The sequence below is a fragment of the Tachyglossus aculeatus genome, chromosome 6 (genome assembly GCF_015852505.1).
Source record: "Tachyglossus aculeatus isolate mTacAcu1 chromosome 6, mTacAcu1.pri, whole genome shotgun sequence".
Taxonomy (NCBI): Eukaryota; Metazoa; Chordata; class Mammalia; order Monotremata; family Tachyglossidae; genus Tachyglossus; species Tachyglossus aculeatus.
Window position 1 is genome coordinate 35,209,928 of NC_052071.1, and position 19,176 is coordinate 35,229,103.

A 19,176-nucleotide genomic window follows, 5' to 3' on the forward strand; every position below is an offset into this window, starting at 1 on the left:
GGTCGTGGGTTCAAATCCTGGCTCCGCCACTTGTCAGCTGTGTGACTTCATCATCATCAATCGTAATTTATTGAGCGCTTACTGTGTGCAGAGCCCTGTACTAAGCGCTTGGGAAGTACAAATTGGCAACATATAGAGACAGTCCCTACCCAACAGTGGGTAAGTCACTTAACTTCTCTGAGCCTCAGTTACCTCATCTGTAAAATGGGGATCAGGATTGTGAGCCCCACGTGGGACAACCTGATTACCTTGTAGCCCCCCCCAGTGCTTAGGGCAGTGCTTGGCACACAGTAAGCGTTTAACAAATACCAACATTATTATTATTATTCTCTGTGCCTCAGTTACCTCATCTGTAAAATGGGGATCAGGATTGTGAGCCCCACGTGGGACAACCTGATTACCTTGTAGCCCCCCCAGTGCTTAGAACAGTGCTTGGCACACAGTAAGCGCTTAACAAATACGAACATTATTATTATTATTCTCTGTGCCTCAGTTACCTCATCTGTAAAATGAGGATGAGGATTGTGAGCCCCACGTGGGACAACCTGATTACCTTGTAGCCCCCCCAGTGCTTAGGGCAGTGCTTGGCACACAGTAAGCGTTTAACAAATACCAACATTATTATTATTATTATTCTCTGTGCCTCAGTTACCTCATCTGTAAAATGGGGATCAGGATTGTGAGCCCCACGTGGGACAACCTGATTACCTTGTAGCCCCCCCAGTGCTTAGAACAGTGCTTGGCACACAGTAAGCACTTAACAAATACCAACATTATTATTCTCTGTGCCTCAGTTACCTCATCTGTAAAATGGGGATCAAGCCTGAGCCCCAAGTGGGACAACCTGATTACCTTGTATCTACCCCAGCACTTAGAACAGTGCTTGGCACATCGTAAGTGCTTCACAAATGCCATTATTGTTAAATGCCATTATTATTATTATTATTATTAATAATATTACTGTTATTGTGCTTGAACTAGGGTGGTGGCCTTCCAGGTGGGGTGGGAGGGAGCAGAGCTGGGTGATGTTTTGGAGGAAGAATTGGCAGGATTTGGGGATCCACTGGGCTCTTAGTTCAGTGCTTCACACATCATAAGCCCTTACTGAATGTCAATACTATCTGTCCATCGATCAGTGGGTATTTATTGAGCTCTAACTGTGTGCAGAGCACTGAATTCAGTGCCTGGGGGCATACTGGCTAGCATTCATTCCTTCAATCTAGAAGGGGGAGACAGAGAACAAAACCAAACATATTAACAAAAGAAAATAAATAGAATAAATATGTACAAATAAAATAGAGCAATAGCAGATATAGCAATAATCACATAGTATAAATTTCAGATGGGAAGTGGGAGTGTATAAGGATGCATATGTATGTTCTGTGGGTCTGAGGGTGGGGTGAATGGCAAGTGTTTAAAGGTACAGAGCCACGAGATACAGAAGGGAGAGGGAGTTAGGAAGGTCTTTTGGAGGAGATATGGTATGATACGAATTTTGAAGGTGGGAAGAATGGTGGCCCATTAGATCAATCAATCAATATCATATTTATTGAGCGCTTACTGTGTGCAGAGCACTGGACTAAGCGCTTGGGAAGTCCAAGTCGGCAACGCGTAGAGGCCAACAACGGGCTCGCAGTCTAGAAGGGGGAGACAGACAACAAAATAAAACATGGGGACAGGTGTCAAGTCGTCAGAACAAGTAGAATTAAAGCTAGATGCACGGCATTAACAAAATAATAGAACAGTAAATATGTACAATCAATCAATCAATCAATCGTATTTACTGAGCGCTTACTGTGTGCAGAGCACTGGACTAAGCGCTTGGGAAGTACAAACTGGCAACGTATAGAGACAGTCCCTACCCAACAGCAGGCTCACAGTCTAGAAGGGGGAGACAGAGAACAAAACCAAACATACTAACAAAATAAAACAAATAGAATAGATAGATACAAGTAAAATAAATAAATAAATAGAGTAATAAATATGTACAAACATATATACATATATACAGGTGTATATACAAGTAAAATCAAGAGAGTAATAAAGCTGTACAAATAGATACAAGCACTGTGGGGAGGGGAAGGAGGTAGGGCGGGGGAGATCATCATCATCATCATCAATCGTATTTATTGAGCGCTTACTATGTGCAGAGCACTGTACTAAGCGCTTGGGAAGTGCAAATTGGCAACACATAGAGACAGTCCCTACCCAGCAGTGGGCTCACAGTCTAAAAGGGGGAGACAGAGAACAAAACCAAACATACTCACAAAATAAAATAAATAGAATAGATATGTACAAGTAAAATAAATAAATAAATAGAGTAATAAATGTGTACAAACATATATACATATATACAGGTGCTGTGGGGAAGGGAAGGAGGTAAGATGGGGGGATGGAGAGGGAAAAGGGGGTTCAGTCTGGGAAGGCCTCTTGGAGGTGGTGAGCTCTCGGGAGGGCTTTGAATGGAGGAAGAGAGCTGGAGTTGGTAGACCGATTCCCTGCCCACAAGGAGCTTTGGTCCTGGTTTGGCCCAGTGGGGCGCGGCCCACCCTTCTGGGGCTCAGTGGGGGCCTCCGAACTTTGGCCCGCACTTGCCTTGACCAGGTGGCCTTCCTGTGCCAGGGGTGGACTGTGTTCATTCATTCAAACGTATTTATTGAGCGCTGACTGTGTGCAGAGCACTGGACTAAGCGCTTGGGAAGCCCAAGTTGGCAACATGTAGAGACGGTCCCTACCCAACAGTCTAGAAGGGGGAGACAGAGATCAAAACCAAACATATTAACAAAATAAAATAGAATAAATGCGTACAAATAAAATAGAGTAATAAATCTGTACAAACATATATACAGGTGCTGTGAGGAGGGGAAGGAGGGAAGGCGGGGGGAGGGGGAGAGGAATGAGGAGGCTCAGTGTGGGAAGGCCTCCTGGAGGAGGTGAGCTCTCAGTAGGGCCTTGAAGGGAGGAATCAATCAATCAATCGTATTTATTGAGCGCTTATTGTGTGCAGAGCACTGTACTAAGCGCTTGGGAAGTACAAGTTGGCAACATATAGAGCCCTACCCAACAGTGCGCTCACAGTCTAGAAGAGGGAGACAGAGAAGAAAACCAAACATATTAACAAAATAAAATAAATAGAATAGATAATCAATCGTATTTATTGAGCGCTTACTGTGTGCAGAGCACTGGACTAAGCGCTTGGGAAGTCCAAGTTGGCAACATCTAGAGACAGTCCCTACCCAACAGTGGGCTCACAGTCTAAAAGGGGGAGACAGAGAACAAAACCAAACATACTAACAAAATAAAATAAATAGAATAGATAATCAATCGTATTTATTGAGTGCTTACTGTGTGCAGAGCACTTTACTAAGCGCTTGGGAAGTCCAAGTTGGCAACATATAGAGACAGTCCCTACTCAACAGTGGGCTCACAGTCTAGAAGGGGGAGACAGAGAACAAAACCAAACATACTAACAAAATAAAATAAATAGAATAGATAATCAATCAATCGTATTTATTGAGCGCTTACTGTGTGCAGAGCACTTGACTAAGCGCTTGGGAAGTCCAAGTTGGCAACATATAGAGACGGTCCCTACCCAACAGTGGGCTCACAGTCTAGAAGGGGGAGACAGAGAAGAAAACCAAACATACTAACTAAACAAAATAAATAGAATAGATCTAGCTTGGCGGATGTTGGAAGAGAGGGCATTCCAGGCCAGGGGGATGACGTGGGCCGGGGGTCGACGGCGGGACAGGCGAGAACGAGACACCGTGAGGAGATTAGGACGGTGTTGGGCTTTTGGGCAGCGGGTTTTTGTCTCGGAGCCCTCACCCGAGCCAAATGGGAGGTTCTCCCCGTTAACTTCTCCCCTGTCCTCCACTATCAAGGCTAGTGGGGAGGGTCAGGGCCTCCGTTCAGGGGCGTTTTGAAGCCTCTGATTAGTAGAAGTTTCAAAAAGTTGTCAGGATTGTGAGCCCGTTGTTGCGTAGGGACCGTCTCTATCTGTTGCCAGCTTGTCCTTCCCAAGCGCTTAGTCCAGTGCCCTGCACACAGTAAGCGCTCAATAAGTACGATTGAATAATAATAATAATAATAATAATAATAATAATAATGGCATTTATTAAGCGCTTACTATGTGCAAAGCACTGTTCTAAGCGCTGCGGAGGTTACAAGGTGATCATGTTGTCCCACGGTGGGCTCACAGTCTTCTTCCCCATTTTACAGATGAGGGAACTCAGGCCCAGAGAAGTGAAGTGTCTTGCTCAAAGTCACACAGCTGACAACTGGCAGAGCCGAGATTTGAACCCATGACCTCTGACTCCAAAGCCTGAGCTCTTTCCATTGTGCCATGCTGCTCCATCCAGCCATCCATCTCTATTGAGCGTATTTATACGCTCAGTATATGAATGAATGATTTAAGTCACCTGCCCCTCCCACCACAGGAGTCAGGCTAGCAAAGGTTTTCTTAATCAATCGTATTTATTGAGCACTTACTGTGTGCAGAGCACTGGACTAAGCGCTTGGGAAGTCCAAGTTGGCAACATATAGAGACAGTCCCAACCCAACAACGGGCTCACAGTCTAGAAGGGGGAGACAGAGAACAAAACCAAACATATTAACAGAATAAAATAAATAGAATAGATATGTACAAGTAAAATAAAGAGAGTAATAAATATGTACAAACATATATACAGGTGCTGTGGGGAAGGGAAGGAGGTAAGATGGGGGGATGGAGGGGGGGCGAGGGGGAGAGGAAGGAGGGGGCTCAGTGTGGGAAGGCCTCCTGGAGGAGGTGAGCTCTCAGTAGGGCCTTGAAGGGAGGAAGAGAGCGAGCTTGGCGGAAGGGCAGAGGGAGCAGGGCATTCCAGGCCCGGGGGAGGACGTGGGCCGGGGGTCGATGGTGGGACAGGCGAGAACGAGGTACAGTGAGGAGATTAGCGGCGGAGGAGCGGAGGGTGCGGGCTGGGCTGGAGAAGGAGAGAAGGGAGGTGAGGGAGGAGGGGGAGAGGGGATGGACAGCCTTGAAGCCCAGGGTGAGCAGTTTCTGCCTGATGCGCAGATTGATCGGTAGCCACTGGAGATTTTTGAGGAGGGGAGTAATATGCCCCGAGCGTTTCTGGACAAAGATAATCCGGGCAGCAGCATGAAGTATGGATTGAAGTGGGGAGAGACACGAGGATGGGAGATCAGAGAGAAGGCTGATGCAGTAGTCCAGACGGGATAGGATGAGCGCTTGAACGAGCAGGGTAGCGGTGATAAGGCAGTGAAAGACAAGAGATGGGTTTCTTTCCCTCTCCTCTTGGCATTGCTGGCCCACTGGAGGTTAGGTGACTAGGCCCTAGGCCGGTTCCTAGGTCCTCTGCCTGTTGGGGTGAGATGGAAAGCACCCCATTTCCTCTTCCCCTTTTCCAGGAACCCTGCCTATCAGGAATGCTACTTTCGGACCGGTTCGGGGGAACAGAGCAGCAGAACCCTTGGGAGAAACGGCACGGCCGAGCGGATCGAGCCCGGGCCCCCGAGTCGAGAGGACCCGGGTTCTGATCCCGGTTTTGCCACTTGTCTGCTCTGTGATTTTGGGCGAGTCACTTTCATTCATTCATTCAATCGTATTTATTGAGCACTTACTATGTGCAGAGCACTGGACTAAGCGCCTGGGAAGTCCAAGTCGGCAACATCTAGAGACGGTCCCTACCCAACAGCGGGCTCACAGTCTAGAAGGGGGAGACAGACAACAAAACAAAATAAATAGAATAAATATGTACAGATAAACTTCTCTTTCCCTCAGTTACCTCATCTGGAAAATGGCGATTAAAACTGTGAGCCCCATGTGAGACAGGGACTGTGACCATCCTGATTAACTTGTATAATAATAATGGTGGTTTTTGCTAAGAACTTACTACGTGCCAGGCACTGTACCAAGTGCCGGGGTGGGAAGCAGCATGGCTCAATGGAAAGAGCACGGGCTTTGGAGTCAGAGGTCATGGGTTCGAATCCAGACTCCGCCACATGTCTGCTGTGTGACCTTGGGCAAGTCACTTACCTTCTCTGAACCTCAGTTATCTCATCTGTCAAATGGGTATTAAGACTGTGAACCCCACATGGGACAACCTGATCACTTTGTATCCCCCCCCAGCGCTTAGAACAGTGCTTTGCACATATTAAGTGCTTAACAAATGCCAACATTATTATTATTATCTTTTAGACTGTGAGCCCACTGTTGGGTAGGGACTGTCTCTATATGTTGCCAATTTGTACTTCCCAAGCACTTAGTACAGTGCTGTACACATAGTAAGCGCTCAGTAAATACAACTGATGATGATGATACAAGCAAATGGGGGGTACACGGTCCCTGTTCCACGTGGGGCTCACGGTTTTAACCCCCATTTTGCAGACGAGATAACTGAGGCACAGAGACGGAAGTGGCTTGCCCGAGGTCGCACAGCCGACAGGTGGTGGAGCCAGGATTAGAACCCACGACCTTCTGACTCCGGGCCCGTGCTCTATTCACTACGCCATGCTGTATCTACCCCAGCGCTTAGGACAGTGCCTGGCGCATAGGCAGTGCTTAACAAATACCATCAAAAAAAAAAAAAAACCTCCTGGTTTCAATGATTAGGTCGATTAGGTTCCCCCAACCCGCTCAACCGTGGGATCCCGGAAACACCCAGCTGCTTCCTCTCCATTCATTCAATTTAATCGTATTTATTGAGCGCTTACTGTGTGCAGAGCACTGGACTAAGCGCTTGGGAAGTACAAGCCGGCGACTTATAGAGATGGCCCCTACCCAACAGCGGGCTCACAGTCTAGAAAGGGGTGACAGACAACAAAACAAAACATGTGGACAGGTGTCAGGTCGTCAGAATAAACAGAATTAAAGCTAAATGCCCATCATTAACAAAATAAATGGAATGGGCGAGGCGGACGTCCTCCTCCCCGCCTTCCCCCTCCCCAGTCAGTACGTGGTCCTGCAGACGGGCCTAGTAATATGGCATTTATCAGTGCTTAGAGCAGTGCTTTGTACATAGTAAGCGCTTAATAAGTGCCATTATTATTATTATTATTATTGTTATTAAGCGCTTACTGTGTGCAAAGCACTGTACTAAGCGCTGGGGAGGTTACAAGGTGATCAGGTTGTCCCACGGGGGGCTCACAGTCTTCATCCCCCTTCTAGACTGTGAGCCCACTGTTGGGTAGGGACCGTCTCTCTATGTTGCCAACTTGGACTTCCCAAGCGCTTAGTGCAGTGCTCTGCCCACCGTAAGCGCTCAGTAAATACGATTAAATTGAATGAATGGAGAGGAAGCAGCCGGGTGTTTCCGGGATCCCATGGTTGAGCGGGTTGGGGGAACCTACTCGACCTAATCATTGAAACCAGGAGGGTTTTTTTGTTTTTGTTTTTTTATGGTATTTATTAAGCACTGCCTATGTGCCAGTCACTGTCCTAAGCGCCCACAGTAGCGCCCTGCCCACAGTAAGCGCTCAATAAATACGATTGAATGAATGAATGAATGAATCCGCCTTTGACAGATCTTGTCGGGCTTAGCAGGGGAAGGAAAACTGGATCGGGTGAGGGGGCAGCGGGGGTCAGGAGGGTCGGGGGGGGTGGTAGGGAGACCCCTCATCATCAATCATCATCAATCGTATTTATTGAGCGCCTACTGTGTGCAGAGCACTGGACTAAGCGCTTGGGAAGTCCAAGTTGGCAACATATAGAGACAGTCCCTACCCAACAGTGGGCTCACAGTCTGAAAGGGGGAGACAGAGAACAAAACCAACCATACTAACAAAATAAAATAAATAGAATAGATATGTACAAGTAAAATAGAGTAATAAATATGTACAAATATATATATACAGGTGCTGTGGTGAAGGGAAGGAGGTAAGATGGGGGGATGGAGAGGGGGACGAAGGGGAGAGGAAGGAAGGGGCTCAGTGTGGGAAGGCCTCCTGGACCCCTCCAGCTCACCCGGTCATCTTCCTCCTCCTTTTCCTTCTTCCCGCCCCCTCGGCGTAGATGGCTCCTCTCCCTCCGGGACCCACGGTTGAGGAGTGGATGGAATGCCCCGCGCTGGGCCCCGGCTGGAAGCGCCGCGAATCCTTCCGCAAGTCCGGCGTTACCTGTGGCCGCACGGACACCTATTACCAGAGGTAACCACCCCGGCGGGAGCGGGCAGGCCGGGGATGGAGAGGTTGGAGCGCCTAGGACCTCATCGGCCCCCCCAGCTTGGCGCCTCTGAAGGAATCCTGCCAGGGCGAGGGGCTACCTCTCCCCCCCCCCACCCCGCTGCAGGTCCCCCCGACGGCTCCGCTCCCCGCGAGAGCCCCCCGAGTCAGCCGGGGGATCGGGGCGGCGAAGCCCCCGCTCGCGCAGCCAGCGTGGCGGCAGCTGGAAAGGAAATCAATCAATCAATCAATCAATCGTATTTATTGAGCGCTTACTATGTGCAGAGCACTGTACTAAGCGCTTGGGAAGTACAAATTGGCAACACATAGAGACAGTCCCTACCCAACAGTGGGCTCACAGTCTAAAAGGGGGAGACAGAGAACAGAACCAAACATACCAACAAAATAAAATAAATAGGATAGAAATGTACAAGTAATGGAGCCAAGGGCCGGGAGCCCGTTGTTGGGTAGGGACCGTCTCTATACGTTGCCAATTTGTACTTCCCAAGCGCTTAGTACAGTGCTCTGCACATAGTAAGCGCTCAATAAATACGATTGATGATGATGACAGAGCACCGGGAGGCAGAGTGGCCTAGTGGTTAGAGCGGGGCCCTGGGAGTCCGAAGGACCTGGGTTCTAATCCCACCTCTGCCCTTTATGTGCTGCGGGACCATGGGCAAATCACTACGCTTTTCTGGGCCTCAGTTACCTCATCTGTAAAATGGGGGATAACCGCCATCCCCACGTGGGACACGGACTCTATCCAACCCGTTAGCTTGTACGTACTGCAGCGCTTAGTACTGTGCCCGGAGCGTAATAAGCACCTAACAAAGCCTGAAAAAAATACCTCTGTGGCACTGGTATTGCCCATTCATCTGCCCGGTGAAACAGCTGGGCCCTCCTGGCCCGAACAACGCAGTCAATCAATCAATCAGTCGTATTTATTGAGCGCTTACTGTGTGCAGAGCACTGTAGTACTCGAGACCGCTCGGTGGAAAGAGCCCGGGCTTTGGAGTCAGAGGTCACGGGTTCAAATCCCAGCTCCACCACTTGTCAGCTGTGTGACTTTGGGCAAGTCGCTTCACTTCTCTGGGCCTCGGTGGCCTCATTTGTAAAATGGGGATGAAGACTGGGAGCCCCCCGTGGGACAACCTGATCACCTTGCAACCTCCCCAGCGCTCAGAACAGTGCTTTGCACATAGTAAGCGCTTAATAAATCAGCGTAGCTTAGCGGAAGAAGCCCGGGTTTAGGAGTCAGAGGTTGTGGGTTCTAATCCCTCCTCCGCCACTTGTCAGCTGTGTGACTTTGGGCAAGTCACTTCACTTCTCGGTGCCTCAGTTCCCTCATCTGGGAAATGGGGATTGAGGCTGTGAGCCCCCCGTGGGACAACCTGATCACCCTGTATCATGTGCTCAGCACATTGTAAGCGCTTAACAAGTACTCACATTATTATCAGCGCTTAGAACAGTGCTTTGCACGTAGTAAGCGCTTAATAAATGCCATTAAAAAAAAATAAATGCCATTATTATGCCAACTTGTACTTCCCAAGCGCTTAGTGCAGTGCTCTGCACACAGTAAGCGCTCAATAAATGCAAATGAATGAATGAATCTTGGCTACTCCAGGCTTCGCCCTGGCTGATCCGAGTTGGGGGTTTTGTCAGGAAGGGAGAGCTTGGTGGAGCGGAGAATTTCCAAACTATCGTCCTGTTGGGCTTATGTGGATTGGCCCTAGGTGCCCCAGTTAAGGAAGATAGCGGTCACCGCCCAAAAGCCTTCCCTAATCATCATCATCAATCATATTTATTGAGCGCTTACTGTGTGCAGAGCACTGGACTAAGCGCTTGGGAAGTACAAATTGGCAACATATAGAGACAGTCCCTACCCAACAGTGGGCTCACAGTCTAAAAGGGGGAGACAAAACCAAACATACTAACAAAATAAAATAAATAGAATAGCTATGTTCCCTGATGGGAAGCAGGTGATTCTGAAGATGATGGTATCATCATCAATCGTATTTATTGAGCGCTTACTATGTGCAGAGCACTGTACTAAACGCTTGGGAAGTACAAATTGGCAACATATAGAGACAGTCTCTACCCAACAGTGGGCTCACAGTCTAAAAGAGTGGGCTCACAGTCTAAGGGCTTACAATGGGCCAAGCCCGATGTTAAGGGGGATCTCTAAAGATCATCGGATCAGACACAGTCAATCAATCAATCAATCAATTGTATTTATTAAGCACTTACTGTGTGCAGAGCACTGTACTAAGCGCTTGGGAAGTCCAAGGTGGCAACATATAGAGACGGTCCCTACCCAACAGTGGGCTCACAGTCTAAAAGGGCTCAGAGTCGAAGAGGGAGGGAAGACGGGTATTTTGAAACCCCGCTGAGCAGACAAGGAAGTTGAGGCACTTGCCAAAGGGCTCACGGCAGACCAGAACCCGGGTCTTCTGTCGCTCAGATCCGTGCTCTTTCCCTTTGGAGTCAGCCGTCATGGGTTCAAATCCCGGCTCCACCAACTGTCAGCTGTGTGACTTTGGGCAAGTCACTTAATCAGTCAATCAATCAGTCGTATTTATTGAGCGCTTACTGTGTGCAGAGCACTGTACTAAGTGCTTGGGAAGTACAAGTTGGCAACATAATAATAATAATGATGGCATTCGTTAAGCACTTACTATGTGCAGAGCACTGTTCTAAGCGCTGGGGGGAATACAGGGTGATCAGGTTGTCCCACGGGGGTCTCACAGTCTTAATCCCCATTTTCCAGATGAGGTAACTGAGGCTCAGAGAAGTGAAGGGACTTGCCCAAGGTCACACAGCAGACATGTGGGGGAGTCGGGATTCGAACCCATGACCTCTGACTCCAAAGCCCGGGCTCTTTCCACTGAGCCACGCCGCTTCTCTAGATAGAGAGACAGTCCCTACAGTCCCTGCCCAACAGTGGGCTCACAGTCTAGAAGGGGGAGACAGAAAACAAAACCAAACATACTAACAAAATAAAATAAATAGAATAGATATGTACAAGTAAGATAAATAAATAGAGTAATAAATATGTACAAACATATATACATATATACAGGTGCTCTGTGCCTCAGTTACCTCATCTGTAAAATGGAGATTAAGATTGTGAGCCCCACATGGGACAACCTAATCACCTTGTATCCCCCCAGCGCTTAACAGTGCTTTGCACATAGTAAGCGCTTAACAAATACCATCATTATTATTATTATTCTCTGTGCCTCAGTTACCTCATCTGTAAAATGGGGATTGAACCTGTGAGCCCCCCCACCATGGGACAACCTGATCACCTTGTAACCTCCCCAGCACTTAGAACAGTGCTTGGCACATCGTAAGCACTTAACAAATACCATCATTATTATTATTATTATTAGGCCACACGGCTTCTGGGAGAGGATGCCCATCCCAGCCAGGTAGTGACCCGGATGGGCGGAACCCTCTGGAAAACCGTAGCAGTGGCTCCTTCCCAGCCACGTGCTCCCTGCGGTTTCCAGTCCCTGCCTGTCCCATCTGATGTGTCAGGGGAGTGGGGCGGCGGCGGCGGCCCTGGGTCCGTGCCACCTCGCGGGCCCCCGAGCCACCCTTCCCGGGAGTGCTGTCCTCTTTGGGGATTAACCGAAAGAGGTTCTCAGGTTTTAGGATCTCGCAGGAGACAAAAAAAAAAAACAAAAAACCTGATTGACTCCTCCCCTGGCAGCGTCCATCCCCCCAGGCCGCCACACGGTAATTACCCGCCTTCTGAGCAGAGCAGAGCAGGCCCTGGATTCTGCTCTCCACCCGGTCTTCATGACCCTTGGGAAAAGAGGCCTCCTCCAGGAGGCCTTCCCAGACTGAGCCCCTTCCTTCCTCTCCCCCTCGTCCCCCTCTCCATCCCCCCATCTTACCTCCTTCCCTTCCCCACAGCACCTGTATATATGGATATATGGTTGTACATATTTATCACTCTATTTATTTATTTAGTTTACTTGTACATTTCTATCCTACTTATTTTATTTTGTTGGTATGTTTGGTTCTGTTCTCCGTCTCCCCCTTTTAGACTGTGAGCCCACTGTTGGGTAGGGACTGTCTCTATGTGTTGCCAATTTGTACTTCCCAAGCGCTTAGTACAGTGCTCTGCACATAGTAAGCGCTCAATAAATACGAGTGATTGATTGATTGATTGAAAAGAGCCAAATGACTCTGGTTGTAAGACTACTGAACACTCGGCAGGTGCTAACTGTCCCTTCCCTCTCCCCATCCGAGCTTTTTGAGAGGGTCTTTGGGAGAAGCCATCACCCCTAGCATCCAGGGGAGATAGGGAATTTGGGACTACAACATCTACGCTGGGGCTCTGGTCCCAAATCTCCCCGGAGTCCCTGAGACTCTCACACCATGGGGATCACCCGCAGTGGACTCCCCTGACGGTGCGTTGGTTGTAAAGGAGGCACCTTCTGCTTTCCCTTCTCCCTCATTGCCTCCCGAGTGCCTGCCCTTCTCTAGTTGGGGCGGTCTGTCTGACTCCGGAGGGAGGTTGGGATTGAGTGGTGCATCTCTCCACAGCCCCACTGGAGAGCGGTTCCGCAGCAAGATTGAGCTGACCCGGTTCTTGGGCCCGGACCAAGACCTCAGCCTCTTCGACTTCAAGAGCGGCGTCGTTCTCTCCCCGGATGTCAAGGTTCGACCCCCGGGTCCCTGGGAGAGGGAGGATGTGGGCTTCCCTGGGGCAGGCCGTTGCCCTTCTGCTTTAAGGAGTGCCTCCCTTGGCTTTCCTCTTCTTTCATCCCAAACCCAACACTGTCCCCTTAGGCTGGCTCACTAGGATCCAGGTCCTTTTTCCTGCAAGAACGGTTTTGTTCCTCCGGGGCTACTTGCTCCTGCCCCGACTCCAGGTCCTCCGAGAGGAAGGGGGGAACTCTCCAGGTTGGTATCTCCTCTCCCTGAATGCCATTTTCCCCTCAGGCCCAGCCCTCTCCAGCCCCGGATCCCCCCACTCGGAAGGGGAAGAAGCGGCTGCCCAAAGCTCAGGAAGAGGAGGGCGGCAGTGAGGTGCAGCTCAAAAAGCCACTGCTGGAACCCCCAGCAGCTCCTGCTCCTCAGCAGACTCCCGAGCCTCCAGTTGTGGACACACCAGACACTCTGATTTTGTGAGTCAGAGGGGTGGGGGGGCACAGGGGAACAGCTGCACAGCGTTCCTGAGGGAATACCCGGAGTGGGGGACGGGCTTCTCGGCCCTCTGGTCACCAAACCTCAGGTGTTTGAAGCTGGACAATTGTTTGGGGCTCCACCCTACACAGCCTCCCTCCCTCCCACAAACCCAACCCGGCACAGAGTCTCCAGAAGCTAGGTGAAGTGCACTGGGTCATTTTTGAAGCCTGCTAAATCATGATGTGGGCAAAGAACGGTACCCTTCTCCCTACAGAGATGTCCTTCAGTCGGAGAAGACATTGCTGCCAGTAAGAGTTTATCGCTGGTTCGAATGCCGTGCTGAGAACGGGTTGCACACGGTGTCCCTAAAAATACAGTAGGGCGCTTTTTCTAGTCCCTTGCCGCTCGTGGGGTGCATTCCCAAGGCCCCAGGGGTTGAGAGGCAGGAATGCCTGCCCCCCAGCCTGCAGGGCATGCTTTTGAGTTGCTTTGCAGAAGTGGTAGTGATTTGCACGGAGCTGTGCGCATTTTCTCGCCCGATCCCCATGTGTGCCCTTGCCAAATCCCAAAGCCGCAGACCCAGGGGCGTCCTGAAGTTTGGAGTTGGTAGGTTCGGGACCCGCAAGGGACCGTTTCCTGACTCAGCGGATAACACTTGTTCCTGCTGGAAATCCAGCAAGCAGAAACTGTCACAAAAGTTCAAGAAGCGTTTGGGTAAATGAGTAGGTAGATGGTCTGTGGTGGTTTAGTTTAGTAGAGGGAAAGGTTAGACGGTGCATCTTTAACTGGGCCTTTGGATGCGAAAGAGCCATTGTGCCGTGTTATTCCCAGCATCCTTTTGGGTGCTGTTGTGAGAAACAAAACTCTGTACCGGATGGGCCTTCGGACCCCGTCGGGCGTTTCTTTCTTCTGCACCGCGGTTTCTGATAGAATTTGCTTTCTGAGAGCAGCTCAGAGGCCGGGTGGCAGCATGCTGGTTTATCGTCCTGAGCTCCTAAACGTGGGCCTCCTGGCTCTACTCTTATATGTCGGAAAAAGCCGAGTCTCCCTAGGAAGAAGGTTAGGGAGCTGGCAGGAGGAGACTCGTGGGCTTCTCGGTAATTTTTCCCTGGGCACTGCTGCGAGTTCCTTCTGGGCCAGCTGTCCCCTGAGTCTGGGACCACTTCATCCCTTCCCTGTGTTGTCTGGAGGCTACTGGAACGAGCCATTTAAGGCCAGGGCTGTCTTGAAGCTGTGGCCTTCCCCCCGACCGAGGTGCCAGGATCCTCATTCTCCCGGGCCTTCTCTGTCCCAGACGCTGTGAAAACTGCAGAACTTGGTTCTCAAGAGGCAACATCGATCGCAATCGGCGCATCAAGTCTCTGTGTGCAGAATGCCGAGGTAGGTGTGGTCAGAGTCATCGCCCTATCTTCTTTTCTCCCTCGTTGTTTTTCTGGATCCTTCCATCTCTTAATCTGTCCGTCTCTCTCTCCCCCCTCATCTGTCTATTCCTGATTCACAGTGTGTGATTAGGATTGGATGAAGCCAGAGAGGCATTAGGACACGGGAGGGAGTTCTAGAGAAGGGGTTGCCATTTGGGCTTGGTTTTATCCTCTGGTGGTCACCGTTGGAGTGGGGCATTGGGTGAGCAGCTCCCCTTTCCTGCTTACTCTTCCTCCACCTGTCCCTGACGAGCCGGAGCCGATGGGGTTGCGTGTGGGGTTGGAGCCCAGAGATCTCTGCTGTCCCGTGGCCTTCACACTATTCGTTTCTCCTTCAGCCCAGAGGAATGCCTTCAACCGGGAGCAGAGGATGTTCAAGGTATGCGTCCCTCTGTCCTGCCATGCCTCTCCCCAAGACCCCTCTGATGGGAGGAGTGGGCCTTTCCCAGAGGATTGGGTGGCAGGGAACAGGAAAGAGGCCAGGGCTTGGTTGCAGGAATGTTTGGAGCCCTGGGGCAGCTGGAAGTGGAAGGCTCTTGAATGAGGAGCAGAGTTGCAGGGCGCTCATTCTCACCTTCCTCATCTTGGATTGGGGTTGGCTCCCTGGGCCTTAGATTCTTCGGGCCCGAAAGGGAACGGGCTGGGGCAGGGTGTCTGTGGACGGGGCCTGGCGGGAGGGTCTCCACTCAACTCGTGGAAAGTAACACAGGCATTTTCAGCACCCCTCTGGGGCTGGAGCGATTGGCTAGATAGTCTGCTGAGGAGAACCTGTGGAGCTGATGGCACCCCTCTCGCTCACGCTCTCTCCCGCAGCGGGTGGGCTGCGGGGCCTGTGAAGCCTGCCACGTGACCGAGGATTGTGGCTCCTGCTCTCCGTGCGTCCTGCGTCTTCACAACCCCGAATCCCAGCCTGTCTACAAGTGCGTCCGGCGCCGCTGCCTCAAGATCATCAAGAAAGTAAGCGATCGACTCCCGGCCCCTCTCGGATGCCCCTTTCCTCGTTGACGCCCAGCCTCCTAGCAGCCCCTCTTCTTGCAACCCCTTGGGCTCCGTTGCCTCCCGGGGTGAAGGAGGCGGGCCTCCAAAGGGCCACAAACCGGGCTTAGCGCGGTGGCGGTCGGGGACAGGGAGCAGGCCTGCCCCGTCTCTACTTCGGTAGTAGATAGGGGAGTCAATTGAGCAACCCCGGCCCTGCCTCCCTTCCCCACCCAGGGCTTCGGTTGTGGCGTGTGCCAGGGCTGCCAGACCAAGGAAGACTGTGGCACTTGCCAGATCTGCCTTCGCAAACTCAAGCCCGGGCTCAAGCGCCAGTGGAAATGCCTCCAGCGCCGCTGTCTTAAGGTGAGTGAGTCCCAGTTAGAAGGGCTCGGGGTGGCAGGAGGAAGTCCCGGGGTTTGGTTGGGGTGCCACTTACTACAGCATCGCTGACTGCTCCTGGCCTTTCCCACATCTCCAGAGCAGACTTCTGCCCTTTCAAATGGACTCCGGCCTCCCTTTTCCCATCCTCAGGTCCCCTTGCCACACACCGTTCCTGCCTTCAGATTCAATTTCACATACACCCCGGCATCTCCCCGCCCCCAACGTCCTCGGCCGTAGGTAGATTTATTCCATTAGCCTTGGTAGGCCGGGACTGCTAGCCTTGGTCAGGGTCTCCTTCCCTGGGCATAGATCTTCCTCACAGCCGTCAAGACTTCCCCTCTCCCTCCCTCACCACTCCTTCCCTCTCCGTCCTCATCCTCCTCCCGTCCCACCGCTTTCTTGATGAATAGCTATGGCCAGAATAGGTCCATCGTTCCATGCGGTTAGGGCCGGGGACAGCTTCCCAAGCAGTTTATCTGCCTCTTTGAAAAGAGCCTGACGGTCTGGGGTACCCTTCCCTCCCCTGAGCCGCTTCCACCTGTCACCCGGGGGCCCAGAACCTCCCTCGCGGTCCACCTCCCCTGCGTTCCCTTAACCGAGAGGCTCCGGGGCCAAAAAGGTCTCCGTCTCGGCCTCATTTGGATCTCAGGTCGCCCTGATAGAGCGGAGGACTCGCTGGCTTCACCCTGATACCGAACCAGGGCAAGATAGGGAAAGGCCTGTGGGTCAGGGGCGGGGAAAGATTCGAGGGTCTGTTCCGTTGTGGCTGATAACGTCCCTTCTCTTCTAGAAACGGTTGGCGGCTGACTCAAAAGGCGTAACCTCCAAGAAGCTCCTGGTAAAGAGCTCTAATGGGGCCATTGGGCCTCTTCTCCTAGTATTCCTTTCACCTGTTCTTCCCCCACCCCACCCACTCCCTCTTTTAACTGGGTTCCCAAGAAGTCACCGGGTTTAGGTGTTAAGTGAGCCTTCCAGGATGTCGATACAGTTTTAGGCAGGGATGGCAACTGTGGTATATCCTGGGGGTCAGACTGGGGGAAGCCGGGTGGGGATGGGGATCAGGGCTCCTGGTGTTGAGGGGAAGTGGCTGGCATTTAGTTGATTGGAGCGGGTCGGCCCCCGTCCTGGGAACTGCCTTCAGTGGCAGAGAGGATAACCCTCTCTAACTGCCAAGCGCCAACCAGGTGAAGCTTCTCCAGTCGTGGTCTACCTCTTGAACGCCTGGGTTGGCAGTGCCACCCTAGGGTGGTGTTTCTTGTTCTCTAAGGCCAGAGGGTTTGGGAGGGAACAGTTCCTTGGGGCTGAGGGGCAGAGCTGTCTTCAGCTGAACAGCCCTGGTGACTTCCCTGACGAGCTCCTTCTTCCAGGGCGGGCGGCCTTCTCTCCCTGAACTCAGGGCAGAGCCACAAGGACTGGGTTGGTGTGAAACTGAAGCTTGCGAGGCAGTGCTTGATTTAAATCCGGTTTGTTGCGGGGTGTTTCTACACCTGAAAGGCTCCGGGGCCATTGGGGGGGTGGGGTCGGGGTTGGGGGGAGTGAGTGAGTGTGTGTGTGTTTGTGTGTACACGTACCCGCCCGCACGTATGTACGTGCCCACCTAGCTTGCTTTGCTTGCTCAGTGTGTGAGGCTGAATGGAATGGCTTGCAGCCCATTTCTTGATTAAATCCTTTATAGCGTTTGTGTGTGTGCACCCCCTGGCTTGTTCTTTTGGGGACCTGTGCCCAGCCGGTCCCATGCCCACTGTGCTCTCCTTGCCTGGCCCTTTCTTACCTGTTGATTCCCTTCTCTCTCTTTTCCTCTCGCTCTCTTCCTCCTCCCTCCCGCTCTCTCTTCCCCTTTCTCTCTCTCTTGCTCTCGCACTCTCTCTTTCTCTCCCCCTCCCTCCCCGCTATCAGAATGGGGTGCCTGCCTCGAGCTCTAAAGGCCCAACCAAACGCCGTCACCGGACCCCAGCCGCGGCCCCCGCAGCAGCTCCTCCTGCAGTGAGTCGCTCTCTTCCCTGTGCGTTCTCTAAGCCTGTCGCGTCTCGGGGAGCTGGTCCCCGGGGGCCTCGGGCCCTTTTTCTGCTGGAGAGGGATGACAGCCCTTTCCCCCGGTGGGGAGGCCAGTTAAGAGGGCTGTGGCAGAGGCCAGTTTGCCCGGGTGGGTGGGGACCGGGCCTCCGGGCCTCCTTCCCTTTCCCGGCTCCCCCGGGGGGCCGCTGGACGGCATCAGGCCGAGCTCCCCCGACCGGATCCGTGCCTGGCTCTGGGTCCAGGTTCGGTTTCTGCCCTGCTCTGGTTCCTTTTGCCTGACGTGCCTTCCAACTCTCCGTTCTGCTGTCAGGATGGGCCCCCTGCAAAGCCCCTGAGGGGCCGGGCTCGGCGCCGGACAAGACTCCCTACGGTGACAGTGAGTGACTCTGAGCTGGCATGCCGGTGGGCTGGGAAAGACCAGACCTCTGCCTGTGAGGGTGAGGGGCGGCGGGGCCGGGCAGATGAGCGTGGACAGGTGGAATTTAGGTGGGAATCCGGGCTTTGGTCCTCTGCCCTGGTCGTACGTGGCCAGGTGACAGTGTCCCCCCGCTCCAGGTGCATCTTTTGGCCCCCTCTGGAGCTGTCCTTGCCCAGAGACGAGGCCCTGGCTGATCCGCTTTCCACCCATCCCCACCACTGTGAGGGGAGGGGCAGACCCGGAAAATCCACAGTTCCCAACCCGGTCAGCGGAGGAGTTGGGCGGAGAAAGAAACTCAGGAGAATCCCTGCATGAATGCATGCGGGAGGGAAAGGGAACCTGAGGCCCCATCCTAGGGGGCATTTCAAAGATGGTCAGAGATGGGGAAAGCGCTTAGTACGGTGCCCTGCACACAGGAAGCGCTCGATAAATACGACTGAATGAATGGGGAAGCTTTAGGGGCTCTCATCTCCCTCCTCCTCCTCCTCCTCCTCCTCCTCTTCCTCCTCTTCCCGTTTCTGCTTCCCCTCTTGTGCACCCCTGCCCATTCCCCACTGCGGCTCACCTCTCTCCCTCTTGCTCTGGCTGCCAGGAGGGTGCTCCTCCGAAGGCCCGGGGCCGGCAGAGAGGCACGGCGGCGGCGGCAGCTACAGCAGTGAG

At 52.2% G+C, this 19,176-nt stretch overlaps 1 protein-coding gene across 1 annotated transcript in view; it reads left to right on the plus strand.

Annotated features, from left to right (window-relative positions):
• MBD1 (methyl-CpG binding domain protein 1) overlaps positions 1 to 19,176 on the plus strand; it is a 46,831-nt gene that overhangs the window by 19,750 nt on the left and 7,905 nt on the right. Inside the window, exons 2-12 of the mRNA XM_038748062.1 lie at positions 8,012 to 8,145; positions 12,718 to 12,832; positions 13,117 to 13,301; positions 14,597 to 14,682; positions 15,062 to 15,102; positions 15,537 to 15,680; positions 15,936 to 16,064; positions 16,873 to 16,920; positions 17,979 to 18,065; positions 18,409 to 18,474; positions 19,109 to 19,171. Coding sequence (XP_038603990.1) covers positions 8,012 to 8,145; positions 12,718 to 12,832; positions 13,117 to 13,301; positions 14,597 to 14,682; positions 15,062 to 15,102; positions 15,537 to 15,680; positions 15,936 to 16,064; positions 16,873 to 16,920; positions 17,979 to 18,065; positions 18,409 to 18,474; positions 19,109 to 19,171 — 1,098 coding nt within the window. The remainder of the gene's footprint in view (positions 1 to 8,011; positions 8,146 to 12,717; positions 12,833 to 13,116; positions 13,302 to 14,596; positions 14,683 to 15,061; positions 15,103 to 15,536; positions 15,681 to 15,935; positions 16,065 to 16,872; positions 16,921 to 17,978; positions 18,066 to 18,408; positions 18,475 to 19,108; positions 19,172 to 19,176) is intronic.